The sequence below is a fragment of the Contarinia nasturtii genome, unplaced genomic scaffold, assembly GCF_009176525.2.
Source record: "Contarinia nasturtii isolate CC-2019 unplaced genomic scaffold, AAFC_CNas_1.1 Cnas_scaffold_1565, whole genome shotgun sequence".
Taxonomy (NCBI): Eukaryota; Metazoa; Arthropoda; class Insecta; order Diptera; family Cecidomyiidae; genus Contarinia; species Contarinia nasturtii.
In genome coordinates this window covers 517785-532658 of record NW_022198900.1, presented here as the reverse complement: position 1 = coordinate 532658, position 14874 = coordinate 517785, and the positions used below count along the sequence as shown (strand labels likewise).

General features: G+C 34.2%; 3 protein-coding genes and 1 long non-coding RNA gene across 5 annotated transcripts in view; 2 read left to right on the top strand and 2 right to left on the bottom strand.

Annotated features, from left to right (window-relative positions):
• Nucleotides 1-7980, bottom strand: part of LOC116346531 (alpha-catulin) — a 67741-nt gene extending 59761 nt beyond the window's left edge. For both annotated transcript variants that reach the window (XM_031776630.1, XM_031776631.1), the window contains exon 1: nucleotides 7299-7980. The gene's annotated coding sequence lies outside the window, so the exon portion shown is untranslated. The remainder of the gene's footprint in view (nucleotides 1-7298) is intronic.
• Nucleotides 3141-3745, top strand: LOC116346571. Its single transcript, XR_004201595.1, has 3 exons — nucleotides 3141-3295; nucleotides 3399-3489; nucleotides 3595-3745. It is a non-coding gene; the product is annotated as an uncharacterized LOC116346571 (long non-coding RNA).
• On the top strand, nucleotides 3771-6772 carry LOC116346535. The gene is made up of 4 exons (XM_031776642.1): nucleotides 3771-4910; nucleotides 4981-5863; nucleotides 5927-6203; nucleotides 6463-6772. The coding sequence occupies exons 1-3, from the start codon at nucleotides 3963-3965 to the stop codon at nucleotides 6055-6057; spliced, it is 1962 nt and encodes a 653-aa protein (XP_031632502.1). The 5' UTR covers nucleotides 3771-3962; the 3' UTR covers nucleotides 6058-6203; nucleotides 6463-6772.
• A 5212-nt stretch (nucleotides 7981-13192) lies between the features above and the next one.
• LOC116346549 lies at nucleotides 13193-14615 on the bottom strand. Its single transcript, XM_031776677.1, has 4 exons — nucleotides 14500-14615; nucleotides 13828-14419; nucleotides 13627-13756; nucleotides 13193-13565 (listed from the first exon to the last, which is right to left on the bottom strand). Exons 1-4 carry the CDS (start codon nucleotides 14542-14544, stop codon nucleotides 13274-13276), a joined length of 1059 nt encoding a protein of 352 aa, XP_031632537.1. The 5' UTR covers nucleotides 14545-14615; the 3' UTR covers nucleotides 13193-13273.
• Between the last annotated feature and the right edge of the window lie 259 nt (nucleotides 14616-14874).

Sequence of the window (14874 nt, the reverse complement as noted above, 5' to 3'; positions counted from 1 at the left end):
CTTCTCATATGCTGGACATGGGCCTCTTTCAAATTTGTAATCTACGCAATAGAAGTCAAAACATTCTCGATTTAGTTTACACAAATATTCCTGAACTTTCTATGGTCGAAAAAGCTGACCTACCACTAATACCAATCGATATGGCAGACAAAGCGCATAATCAAATGGTTTGTAGCATTGAATGCAAACCACGATGCTTTACATCAAACAATTCATCGCCATCAATTTATTGCTTTAAGAAAGCGAATTATGATTTGATAAACGACCAATTAAATCATATCGATTTTGACAGTATACTTTCATCTAACGATATTAACGAAATGGTGAACTCATTTTACGATGTGGTATACGATGTCATCGATGAATTTGTACCAAAATCAACCATTAGAAACACAAATAAACCAATTTGGTACGACAAAAAGCTTGCAAACCTCAAAAACACGAGAAATAGACAATATAAAAAATTATGCAACAACCGTACTATAAAGATTATGACCAATCTAAATTTATTAAGGCTCGTGATGAATTTGACATATATCAAAAAGAACGATACGAAGGCTACGTCAAAGGAATTATAATGGAAACAAAGAAAAATCCGAGAAAGTTTTGGCAATTTGTAAACGGAAAAAGGAAATCAAACCAATTACCATGTAAAATGGAACTAGACGACAGAATTGCCACCACGGATAAAGAAAAAGCTCAACTATTCGCTGATTTTTTCTCATCCGTTTATACTGAACATGAGTCAGACAATGATCTCATAGAATTTATTCAAAACCGAAATGACCAGAACACATTTAGAATTATCCCGTCACCGGACGCAATCTTTTTCGTACTTAATGAGCTCGACATGAATAAAGGATCTGGCCCTGATAATCTATCACCAATATTGCTAAGAAAATGTGCAGAAAACTTTGTCAAACCGCTCCATATCATATTTACGAAATCGATAACTGAATGTATATATCCCGATAAATGGAAAATTGGAAAAATAGTACCTATATTCAAATCGGGGAAGAGAAATGATATACGTAATCACAGGGGTGTAAATATAATGCCAACTGGAGCCAAAGTATTCGAAAAACTCAATTATAATCAACTTAAATTAATTATTCTACCACGTTTGTCAAAAAATCAACATGGGTTCTTGCCCAATAGAAACATTGAAACGAATTTGATGGAATTCACAGCTGACATAAACATCGCATTTGATAAAAGCAAACAAACTGATGTATTTTATGCCGATATTTCCAAAGCCTTCGATACGGTTAAACAATCACTACTTATTCGAAAACTCGCCAAATATTCACTCAGTAATGAAACTCTCCTATGGTTTGTTTCATATTTCGAAAATCGTAAACAATTTTGTAGTGTGGGAAATTCAAACTCAGAAACATTTGGTGTTCCTTCATCTGTTGGTCAAGGATCTATTTTGGGGCCACTTTTATTTCTGGTGTTTTTTGATGATTCTGACGATAACATTGGTCAATCAAAAGCATACAATTTCGCTGATGACAAAAAAATTTCAAGAGTTATAAACAACATCAATGATAATATACAACTCCAACTATCAATCGACAACTTTATCAAATGGTGCAATAATAACTGCCTCTCAGTGAATCTCAACAAATGCAAAATCATCACATTCTCACATACTAAACAACCAGTCAAATATGATTATTACATTAATGGGGAAAAAATAGAACGAGTGAACGAAATTCGAGACTTAGGCGTAATTTTAAACACTAAATTGGACTTTAAATCACACATTGAATTCATCACTAAAAAAGCTGAATCAATGCTAGCTTTTGTTAGACGATTATGTAGAGCAAACTACAGTACCGACATCTCCAAATTACTCTATACATCTTTAGTTCGATCCAACCTGGAGTTCGCAAGCTCAATTTGGTCACCACGTCAATTAGAATATAGATCAATGATTGAGAGCATTCAAAAACAAGCTGTGATATTTTTAAACGGTGACTATATAAATCGAAATGACAATGAATATATACTTGCCCCATACGAAGAAAGAACAGAGAATTTGGATTTAAATAAATTGATTAGAAGGAGAGTTAACTCATCTATTATGTTTATTCATAAATTAGTCAAGGGTAGATTCAATTGCCCAGCACTAATGGATGAAATGAACATCAATCGAGGAATAAGAACTCTCAGAAATCCAGAGTTCATTCGAATAAAACATTGCAAAACCAACTACGTTCTCTATTCGTCATTTTACACTGCATGCAGAGCATTCAACTTTGCTGCTCTGCATATTGACCCAACATTACCAACGGCTGTATTCGCGAAAAAGCTAGAAAGTATTCCGGATAATTTGTTCGGAGACTTATGCAAACTGAGAAGCTAACGATCATTACAATACCAATCGATGTGATATTTAAACTAAAGAATTTATTTATTTTATTTATTATTATTATTTTTATTACCAATTTAGTTTTTTAATTAATTATTTAACTGTATGTTTAAATTTGATTTTATCTGACTGAGCTCAAATGATCTCGAGAATTTTGAATTTGTCTATTTTTGTGATAATACTTCCTTTTTGAAACTTATTTTTTAATTTAATTTTTAACGAATTTTGTATTATACATTTGATATTTGAAAAGATCTTGGTTTTTAAGGAGGGTTCACTACTCTTTTCCAAGCTTTGATTTGTAACTGTCGGCCAGTTTTGGTAGACAATAAAACCGAATAAATAAATAAATACAACGTATTGATTATTCATATGCATTTCTGTCTACATATACATTATGTATCACTCTGTGTATTCAGTCAGATTTTTCTTAATTTGCTTGTGTCAGCAAAATTCAAATTTCAACCGAAAATCACACATCTCTCTTTGTTTATAATTTGACATTTCTCGCCGACGTTCATTTTGCTTGTTACTTCAAATGTGTACGGTGCATTGTGTTGATTAGTTTCAATCGTAACATTTCAGAAGGAGTTGTTTTGTAAATCAGAACACAATATATTCTGATGGTGAAATGAAAGTGACTAAATAAATCGTTTTCTTCGACAACACAAATAAAATCTCATTTTCATATCAAAACGTTTGAAAAACAGTTTCTGTTCATTTTCAAAATTGTGCTTCAAAACACGAGTGCTTTTATGCTATTTTACAAATAATATTTTCATACGGTGATTTACATTTCGATTTTGATCATCGGCCATTTTTAATAAACGTTTACTTTTGTCGATTCAACAATAATTCCCTATAAATTCGGGTGCATTTTTGAGGTGATTCCACAGTTTAGTAAAGAATTTCACAGCAGTAAGTGAAGCGTCTCTTTGACCGCTCTATATTTGTATATATATTTTTCAAATGAAAAAGTGTTTTAATTAAATTTATGCAATTATTTAATCTCTCTCGCTAGCCTTGTGTTCCAATTGTCGACCATTGCATCGTGAATACAACATTTTCGAACGCGTTTTTGTCATTTTGCAGTGAATGTGACAGTGTTGTTGGTAAGTACTCAAAAACGAACCATTTTTCTTGATTTTTTTTTTGAAGTGATCAATGGACTGTGTGTCACGAATTTGACAATTTTTTCGTGTTTTTTTTCTGAACAGATTTAATTTTCATTACAATGAAGAGGAGACGTGCAAAAATAAATTCAGCCTTTAAGAAAAATACGGCAAAATTGAACGACAATGAAGAGTTGCGATCGATAAAACTGTCAGCGCCTTCGGTATTCAAGTCTGAATATTCGGAAGCGCTAACAGAGCATTTCTTCCATAAATGCTACAATGGTACAGTAATATGCTACCTAGGTTCGACATTGTTTTTATATGTTGTCAACCTTGCAGCAGATAACGATGATCGGCAATATTTCATTGACAGTGATGGAAAAAATGTTATACGTGAGTGTTTCGCCGCCGTATCACGAGAAAATTTGGAAAATCCAAAACAACCGAAAATACCACGTGCATTCCTTGAAATGATTGCCAATGATCAATTTGAATGGCCAAGTAGGTACCAAATGGGCAACGCATTTGAATACTTGAATCAACAATATTTGTCAAATGTTACGACAAATTTGACAACGCATTTAGATAATATATTGGAGAACTTCTTGCAAATGATTCGCTATAAATTGAACGAAGACCCTAATCGGCTCATAAAATTTGATGGCATTGACATAAGAAATGCAAAGAACAATCTTATGTTCAATCAAGATTGTACCGGAGGCGATCAACACCGAACGAACAAAATGAATGAGTTGTATGAACAAGTCGCCGTACGCTGTTTACCATCATTTCGCGAACGTTTGTCAATGATTGAATACATCGAGAAAAAGTGGTTTGAATCGTTGTGGTTTTTCATCTTCATTCAACGTGAAATAAGTATATTTTTGGAAGAGCATCACGATCTTGTGCAATTATGGCTACGACACCAACGCCATCCGCTTTTTTATTGCAAACCATCCAAGCCATTGCCACCAAAAATAAGAAATTTCACCGTCATACCGATATGTGACTCGAAGTTGAAACACATTAAATTCGATCAAGATGATTTGATGAGCCTGCTGGCCCAATGGAAAGTTGTGCCGAAGATATTTAACAATGATCATGGAGGGCATAATATGTATAGCCGTAACTATTACAAGGAGAACGAAGATGAAGCATGGGTCATTTTGTTCAACATGGACAAAATCAACGAGATCAAGAAACCGAACCAACAGTTTCATCATATGATAGTCTGCGATAGCGTTTCCGCGTCGGTAGTGTACAGAACACCAAAGCCTGAGATCGAGAATACGGAGCTGCATCGACAAAGAATCAAGCAAAAACTCGAGAACAATGAGTATAAATACATCGTCGCAATTGATCCCGGTATGAAAACATACTTAGCCGGAATTCGTCGGAACATTGAAGATCGCACTGAGGTGAGTTTATATTTAAATAAAATGTTTTCTACAAAAATCAATGCTCATTTTTAAATTTTTTTTGTTAAAGGAAAATTTCAAGATATCTTCGAAGTCATATCATTGGGGTGCCGGACGAAAAGTCAGAGACAAAATGGGAAAGCGTATGACTGCCAGATTCACGCAACGAGAGCAATTGGACCGTGAAAGCTATCCATCGATACCATCACCGCGAGGAATCCGATGGAGAAATTACGTCAGGCATCGATTAACCATGGTGAAAGATGCAGTGGCTGCATATGCTCGGCGATGTTATGCACGGCTTTCGTTTGACAAATACATCGGGTCACAAGGTGAGAAAGATTGGCTGGCGAAAGTAATAACAAAGAATGAGCCATCGCTTATAAACATCGGAGCAGTGGATATGGCACCCAATTCACCAATTGGCATAAAAAAGGGAAAACGATGCCCAGGTACACGGCATCTTCAATGCAGCGTTAAAAAACTTGGCCATTCAGATGTACACAAAGTGAATGAAGATTTCACATCTCAACACTGTGCGAATTGCCAGAAGAAATTCCCGATTCAAACACAAAAATATCGATTCAAAGTGTGCCGTAACTGTACTCGCGATGCACCAATACCACAAGAAATAGAACCGTATATCTCACTACCACGGCTAATTGTGACGAAGAAGAGTCAACGACGCAAAAAGAAAGATAGCTGCGTGAAGAAATTGATCGCAAGAGGCATCATGGATCCAGCAAATCAACCAGCAGAATTTCAACCAGGGCGATTAGAGTCAAAGAAAATGTACTTTCTGAAAAACTGGCTACTAAACCCTGTGAATGCAATTCAAATGGGAGGCGACGCTGATAAATATCCGGAACAACAAAAACAACAGCAACATCAAAAACGATTTTGCACCGTTTGGCATCGAGACATTGTTGCGGCTAGATGCATCATGTACAAAGGTAAACACTGTAGTTTATTTGGTATATTTTCCAATAATTTAAATTGCCTCTTATTAATTACAGGTCTTTGTTACATTTTCAATTTGGAAATGCACAACTCGTATGTCAGAGCACCAGCACCTCCAAGACCACCATTGCGTAGAGGACAACCAGCACGCAAAAGAGCCAATGCAAACGTTGTTCCAGATCAATGATTAAGCAGCGTCGAAATCAAAAAGAAAAAATATAATAACTCTGGTAGTTAGTAGCAAAGCTTGTATTTTGTGGCTTTGGTGATTGTGTATAGTACACATTGTCTAAATGTGTAATTGTACACAGTTCAGTACAGATTTATCTGTAGGTAAGTATTATTTTAAAAAATGTTAAAAATGAATTTAATTTGGATGTGGCGCTCAGTTAAATAACATTCGAAAAAAATCCATTTTCGCCGATAGAAATATGGCTCTATAGATTTTAGCTAACTTTTTCTTTCTCCTTCTTTTTCTTCCACTGGTGACGTTGAAAATGACTGAAACTACACACAAATCCTGCCACAAAATTGACCGTCAACATATGCCCGATAATGGATGAATTTGCCCCAACAATTGTTTATTGGGTAGGGAAAATGGTAAGTCTCATTACGAATGACAATGATAAATGCGACCTTTGAAACAAGCCAAATGTGGATACGGCATAAAAAAACGGCACATATTGAGACATGTAAACATTATTGCCATGAATAAGTGCAATGTTCACACACTGACGACAAATAGCAAAACCACATGGAATTTGTCATATTACCAGTAATCAGACGGAGAGATGGACACATTGCCAATTTAGCAGACACACATGCACGCCTTCTATCAATTTTATTCCATCAATTCGATTACAATGTTTCGGATAATCGAAATGATAGTGAAAGAGGTTTTTGTCCTCGAATCCGGTGTATGGCCGAAAGTGTGATGGATCCAATTGGTTTCGTGGAATGAATTTTCTAGAATTCGAATGATGAAAAACGTAATGGTAACCCATCAAAGCATCTATTCAATTCAATCTAGCAATCATAAAGAGCAAAGACGAGATCCAAACGAATAAAAGGCAAAACACGTTGCACTCGACAACGATAAAATCAATGAACTTATAGCGTGTGTACGTGTGTGTATGTATATGTCTGGGTTGAGAGGTGGATGTTTTTAAGTGCCACTTATATTCACATGTTTCTATTTTGATCACGATGCAAATGTTAGTCATAAGCACATTCATTCGGTCGCGAAAGTTTTAAAACAATTCAGTTCCACGTGACGATTCGTACGAGACACGATGACCAAAAAAAAGAAAACTTTGCATACAAATTAATGAAGTTCTAAACGAATAATAAAAAATGTCTCTCTCAACTTTACATCAACTCTAGAATTTTCTAATTAAAACATCAAAATTGTCATAAAATTGCACCTACTTTTGTGTACATTTCAACTTTTACTTTCGCGCTGTCGTCTCACTTGTCGTGTTTCGTTCTTTGGTTTTTATCTCCTTCACTTAGTCTCTGTCGGTGTGTTGCACACTTGAATTTTTATAAAATCTCTAACACACTGTATCATCTTCATTTGAATGATGTGTAACTGATGATTCTCGTTCTGATTTCTTGTTCTATTCAAAATTTATAGCGACGTTGAGATTTAATTTCAAATCAGCATTCGGTATACACATTGTCAGAAGTTTTGTGTGGAAAAACAAATCACTTTTTTTTTGACGTAGCATTGCCAGTCATTTCATCCCATCTATTTTGTTTTTCGTCTGTGAATTTTTTAACATACACAGAAAAAAATGAGAGCGTATTTTAGAGCGCTTTGTAAATGCGCTGATTTACGCTCGGTGGTCGGAATTCGTTGAGAGAATCTGTTTTTTTTGTGTCCCGTTTCACACACACACCCCGAATTTTCTTCGGTTTTTCGCTTGTTCAGCAAGTACGGAAAATTAGTTGATTTACTTTTTTGCTAGTAACTTTTATTTTTCGCTTTGCTTCATAAATATTTTCTGTTTTATAATGATTTCAAGATAAAAAGAAATGAGATAATATTGAATACTCTCTCACTCTCTGTGTTTACCACGATCCCGCGAGAGTCAAACGCACACGAAACAAACGGAAGACAATGTAGAACTGAAACAATCTAACGAAACATATTCCAAACCCCCGGACAAAGACAACGCGCGCGAGCATCAACAGACACAATCCGAAGAACCGAAAATCTTTCGTACCACCGATTTTTCCGTCCATTTGAAATGAACAACTTGCATTTGTGAATTTTACTCAGGTGACATTCATATGAAAAAGTCGAAAAAATTGATGTCATAAAGAAAAATTGATGAACACATCGAATAATTTGGAGTACAGGAATTGTGTACTAAACTTAAAAAAGAATGGTTCATTACATAAAAATCGTGTATGCATTTAAAAAAAAGAAACTTCATCACCCTAAAGTATGTATACCTCTCAAGAGAGATTGTGAGTCGTTTGTTTAGACACGATTTGTTGGCTGAGTGTGTTTCTCTTTCTCCATCTCTCTATCTCTCTCCTTCCCTCTCGTTCACATTCAATTCGACTGTCAGTGTATTGGTTAGTCCTATATTTATATGTAAATGGTGAGAATAGCAAGTATTTATATGTGCGTTGGACGCGCGCGTGCTTTTGACTTTTGTATGTTTTCCCACAAACAGCGATTTTCTATGCACACACACACCGACCGATGGATGTGATGCGCTCTCTATATTATGACTGTGCCAACCTGAAATAATATATGTGTTGCTTTCCTCTCTGGCCATGTATATGTGCAGCACATATACATTTTACATATATGGATGTGTGCGAATGTGGAGAGTTTGTTTATGTATTTCGCACCAGTACCTAGCTGAATCAATGGATGGAAACGTAAAATATCCATTAAACATTGAAAAGCTAGTGGATACATGTGCTGGTGTATTTGTGCAGGCTTTTTAATTGAATCGTATTGCGTCTCCTTCTGTCCACCCCACCACACCAGTCTCGCTCTCTCTCGCTCGTTCACATTCTTAACAGGCGTGTAAAAAAGCACCTTATCTAATTTGATTTACATTTAGTATTCGTAACGGCTGTTGTACAGAATGCTTTCATTTGGACTGGCACGATTTGTTGCTAGTAGTTGTAGTAGTTTATTCGTTCTGACCATTCATACATTGTGCTCTGTAAACCAGGGCATGTTTTGGATTAAAACAGATAAAAAAAAGTCATCATGTCGGCGTTGAAGCTTCAGGTTTCGAGTGGCATGATTAAATATGCTCTGATTATTATTATTATAAAGGATTTTTAAGTTTTTTGTATGCTTTATTCTGTTGTCCAATGCCTTTTTCCCCGCATCTCTTCAATCCTTGTGCATATGGAAACAGCATGCGCAAACTTAACGGAGATGCAAAAAGGTAAGTGATTGCGAATGTTGTATACTTTTTTTATGTGCTTCAAATTACTGCTGGTTTTTGTTGTTGTTTGTTTGTGTGTTGACGAACCAGTTGGCATTTTCGTTACGATTGCAATGAGCGTGAACTTTTCAATTTGATTCGAATGAATATAAATGGTTTCAATGGTTTGACTCTTTTTTGTCTCTCTATTTCGCTTCGCCTTTTTTCCTGTCCATTTTGCTCCTAATTCTCTCAATCACTTTGTGCCCTTTTTTCAAGACTGTGCTTGTATGTGAGACATACACATCAATATTCCTTCAGCAGTGATTTTCACTCTCGCCGATATGCCGTGGAGGAGAATAATGTTTGTCGGAGAAATAGAATGTGCGAATATGTTTTTTTTTTTTTTTTGAAATCTCTACCTGAACACATCGACTCTTCATCTAATTTAGTTCGCAATGAACAAATTTGACCGAATCTCCGCACTTTTTTTTTGTCACACAACATTTTTCATCGCATTTTGTCTCACCGAATTTCACCTTTTCGCACACTCGAACTCACCTTTGATGGTGATGTGCTTCGCGTTCGTTCGCCGAACCTTTTAATAGGGCAATTTGGATTTTTTCATATATTTTTTTTTTGGTTCTTGTTTTATAATTTAATTTGGCAAAAAAAAAATATCCGAAAGGAAAAAAAATATATCCGTGAATCGTGCTGTATAAATTCCACAGACACGCACATATAAAATAAAATGTCATCTTACGGATGTAAGATGAACTTTTCCGCACTGTGATCCACAACATGCATTTATTACGTATTTTTTGCCGTAAATATGAATTCATGAGAAAACTAAATCTGACGAGTTTTGCGATACAAATAATTTTTGTTGGACTTTTCAATGCCTGTATGATATCGTAATCATGTGAAAATTTGCAGATGTTATTTTTTCACAAAAAGCTAACATTCTGAAAGTTTGAAGAAATTTCAATACAATTGAGTGGTACCTGCCATTCAAAATTTTCGTTTTTGAGCAAAAAATCCAAAATTTTGTTCGGGAGGTACATATATATAATACATATTTTTGAGTGTTAGGAATACATTAAATATCACTTTTGGAAGAAAAATTGAATTTTCCCCATGGATGGCCATGGGCATCACACCAGACATGACACTTTACTCTATCAACCAAATTCGCTCAAAATCTATTGGTTTCTATTCCTCGGCATCCCCAATCATCCTGTGAAGTCAGATTTTGAATTACTTTTCTTGTTTGAAAGTTATCGTGTTAACAAATTTTTGCGTACAGGGTACATTTTTGATGGGTGTTAATTTTTCGACCGATTCCAATACTTTACCTTACACACTAGGTGTGTGCGGAAAAGTAATATGAATGCTTGTTTAAAAATGAGAAAATGATATTGGTTGCATATGTACCGTGTACACATCGTATGTCTCTGTCTATCTCTATCTATCTGCGCTGTTCGTTAATTGCGACGTGCAAATATTTACCTATGTATAGTCGTTTCCAAAAAGATCTGTGTTGTCAAACTAATACAATGAATTTCGGAATGCATTTCCATTCAAAAGTACACAAGGCTCCTTAGTTAAACGTGTCAATTTGGTTTGAATTTTGTTGAGGGTATGTTGTTTGTTCAAAATTTTGACGGTTCGCTGTAACAGATCTTATTGACACCGACCGTACATTGGATGATTAAACAGCAAGCATAAGCTAAATCGAGAGCGCTCTTCCGTCATCATGCAATCGAGAGGCGTGCAAGGAATTTCTCTCTTTCTCTACTATTACATTCCGAGCATTTTGTCACGAACATTATCTTCAACAACAGTTTGGAAATGCCACGTTTATGTTAACTGGCAACTAGTTTAGTGTGACGCAGCGTTTAATTACAAAAAGCGAAAACTAGCTGGTCAGTCTTTTGTTTCTCTCTCCTGTGTCGAAGATAGAAATAAACAGACCGTTTTTGTTCGCTACATACGTGGTAATGAAGTGTGCGACAACCGAGAATCTGAATGAGTTGAAATTGATTGATGACTGTAAATGCGATAAAGTCGATTGAATCATTTATTTTCGAAGCTCCTTCTGACCCCAATTCGATTGACAATCGAAAATTCAGTCTTAAAACGTTTGAATTCATTTGTCATTATGTTTCATTATTCATCCGATGACTAAGTGAATTTTAAAATTCAGCTCACCTACATTTTAAATTACTAATTGATTTAATTTCACATACGAATTTTACACGTTTTGAACAAAGTCATCGAAACGTTTTTTTTCTTTCAATTTGTCGCTAAACGACGCGGAACATTTAATTTGCAACTGAAGCAAAAAGCAGACAATAGGCATTAAAAAAATCAAAGGCGAAAAAAATGTTCTATATTTTCTTCTGCTTGCATTCACTTCTCGCGCGTTTAAAAGAAAAATCTTCGCTTTACATAAACAGAAAAATCACCAGCTGTGTCTATGATTACTTACTTTTCCGCACAAGTGATGTGTATGGTAAACATAATCTCAAATAAATGAATACGAAGAATTGTTTGCACCAATTTCAATAGACCAACTAAATTTATTTATCGAAAAATTCATTTCTATTTCTAGTGCAAGTATAGATAAGTCTGCGATAGCGATTTTAACACACCATCTACATTTGATGTTTAGGAACATCACTGACGTTGATGTCTGAAAACTAAACTCGAATTCTGGAATCAAATTCTTTAAATCCTAAGATTATATACATTCATCTCTGAAATTAAGATTCAAAAATGTCAAAGCGACATCACTATTAATTTTAAAAAAGTAATGAATATCAAATTTTTTTCATATATTTACAAGTTAAATAATCCTGCCATTTAGTTCGGTAAGCTAATGATTATCTTAATTCCAGAATCTCGGCTTGTCTTTGTGCAGAGCAATTGTGTCGAATTTGGTTGAAAATTTCGGTGGAAAATAATCCTTCACACTTTTTTCATCTCTGAAATCACGAATTTAAATTGTCAAAATGACATTTCTAAAATTATTTAAAAAATAAATATTAAAATGTTTTATTAACATCACATTGGTTTTTTAGTTTATACAGATGCTACAAATAATGTAAAATGTCAAAACACACACACTTGTACGTAGCTGTCAAAATAAGCTACAAGAAACACATTTTTATTGCAGCTCTGCTGTTGCTGCAATAATTTGCGGAAAAACCGCCTCCACTTTTTCTGTGAGCATGATTCACCAAGTTTGATGAAATTTCAATCAAAAATATGGGTACCTCTAAGGGGCTTAATTCAAAATTTTCAACGACTGAATTCTATAATAATATCTAAATTAACTGAATTTTTCAGCAAACGAGTGAATTCCAGTGAATTCTACGGCGATTTCATTCAAATATGTGAGATAGTGGTGAATAGTTTCTGCTGATAATTACTGCAATATTTATATTTTGTGTAACGAAATTGTAAATGTTTTTTATATTTTTTTAATAAAAATTAATTTTATTTTCAATTTTGAGCGATTTTCTATCGAAAACAATCGGAAATATTGAAAAAATAATAAATTAAAAAATATTGCGGTTCTCATAACCTCTCTTTATTATTTTGACACATTTCATTCTATTCACACGAATTCACCGAACTCATCAATAACCACTCGATTCAAAAGTGTGAATTTACGTGAATTCCTGTGAATTTTTTTGCCGTATTAAGCCCCTAGGGTATCTCCCATACAAAATTCTTGTTTTCTGGCTCAAATACGAGAAAAAAAATTTTTGATCGAAATGTCATCAAACTTGCTGATATTATGTATTTTGGTCAGAAAATAAGATTCACAAGTTTTCACGGTGATCAGGTTACCGAAATTGTTGTAGTTTTTATGTATAAATGAAAAATCGTCTGGTTTCGCTTTGATATGCGACCATTTAATATGCTGTTTTATTATAGAGCAATCATTTATTTACTTTAATCGGATTTGGTATACATCGAAATTTATTCTTTACTTCAACTTGAGCTCGAGCTCGAGCTTGAGCTCAAATCAGTGCATTTTGTTCCACAATGATTTTTTTTAGTTAAATCAGGTTTGTAGAGGGGTGGACTGCTATCATTTAAGCCAATTATTTTGAATAAATGTCCATTGGGTGATGTTGTATTTCGAAATTCGGGTAGCCCAGTTAAAATATCATTTGATACCGTTGAAGACGTAACAAAAAGAATATTGTTATATGGACCTCCAAACACCGGTGCTGTTAAATATGGTGATGGAAGTTTAATTTTATCAACAATTTTTTTCGATCTGTGAATAAATAAATAGTAAATCGTTTTTGCTCCATGAAAATTATTGAAAAAAAAATTACTTTCGATTGATTTTTAATACTACAGATCCTTTATACACTGAGACATATATGTAGCGCGTACATCCAATTGCGATTCCCACCGGAAGCATATGCTTAGGAAAGTTTAGTTTCATAAAAACTCGTTCATTGGCTATTCAAAATAAAACATTCACACATTTACAAATTATGTTGAATATTAATTTCGAATTGAAATTTTCTCACACAAATCGCCAGTTTTCGGACACCAAGAAAATTCAGTTATGGTTTGAGTACATCCATCCAAGTGCAATAGTGTTTTTACTTTTGGATCAAATGCAAGGCCAGTTGTTACTTTAAAGTGTTTGGCAATAAGTTTAACTTTTCCATTTTTTGAATATTTGTATAATCCGTGAGAGTCCTGCGTGCCACAAGTGTTTGCATCAAAAGTTCCAACGAAAAAATTTCCCAGTGTATCAGCAACTGCATGGTTCACTAGATGATTTGTGTTCGATTCAACACTGAAAATTTTTTGAAGATTTTTTACATGGCGTGACTTTCCATCCCATTTTATTGTAAAAATCGATTGATTACAGCCAACGCCGTACAAATTTCGCTTATTTAATACGGGAAAGATAAAGCATGGCGTCGAATAAGGATGAAAATCAACCGAATACATTTTGTTCTCACAATTTGAGTAATGATACATTTTCGTTCCAAAAAGATCTGTAAAGTATACGGATTGAGTTTCTGCCTCCCAAATTGGCGAATCGGCTATATTCAAATCGGGTGTTGGTACGGATTTTATCGAATATTTTTGGACCCATTTTGAAGCCAACTGCAATATTTATCGAAACTATTAATGTAATTTATCATTCATATTATTATTATTATTTTGAAATAATATAGAATATTTACAATTAAAGTAATTAAACAACTAAAAAAAATGATTGATTTATACATTTCACTTGAAAGTATCAATTCGATTCAATCAATGTTAATAATTTTGAAGAGATACAGTATCTCAGATACTGCAAAATTATTTAAATGCTTCGCAGTAACGCAATTTGCAATGGCTTTTTTATTTTTATTGTGCATGTGTGATGTGGCGATGAAATGCAAAAAAAAAAACAGCTTTTATTAATATTTAATCATGACAAAATCATTTTTCTTAATAAATCCGCTTTAATGTCACAACTTGGCAACGACATGTGGTCTTGGCAGGTTTATTCAGTAAGAATAATTTAAAAAAAGAAGACACACTTGCACAATGGAAATAAAAAGCGATTGCAA

What these genes read in the sequence shown, in the direction of transcription:
- LOC116346535 (XM_031776642.1), top strand. Translation starts at nt 3,963, where the DNA reads ATGATTGCCAATGATCAATTTGAATGGCCAAGTAGGTACCAAATGGGC. An exon ending in ACATTGAAGATCGCACTGAG is followed by an intron (nt 4,911 to 4,980) that starts GTGAGTTTATAT and finishes TTTTTGTTAAAG; the next exon opens with GAAAATTTCAAGATATCTTC. An exon ending in TAGATGCATCATGTACAAAG is followed by an intron (nt 5,864 to 5,926) that starts GTAAACACTGTA and finishes TATTAATTACAG; the next exon opens with GTCTTTGTTACATTTTCAAT.
- LOC116346549 (XM_031776677.1), bottom strand. Translation starts at nt 14,544, where the DNA reads ATGTATAAATCAATCATTTTTTTTAGTTGTTTAATTACTTTAATT. An exon ending in GTTGTTTAATTACTTTAATT is followed by an intron (nt 14,420 to 14,499) that starts GTAAATATTCTA and finishes TAAATATTGCAG; the next exon opens with TTGGCTTCAAAATGGGTCCA. An exon ending in GTATTAAAAATCAATCGAAA is followed by an intron (nt 13,566 to 13,626) that starts GTAATTTTTTTT and finishes ATTTATTCACAG; the next exon opens with ATCGAAAAAAATTGTTGATA.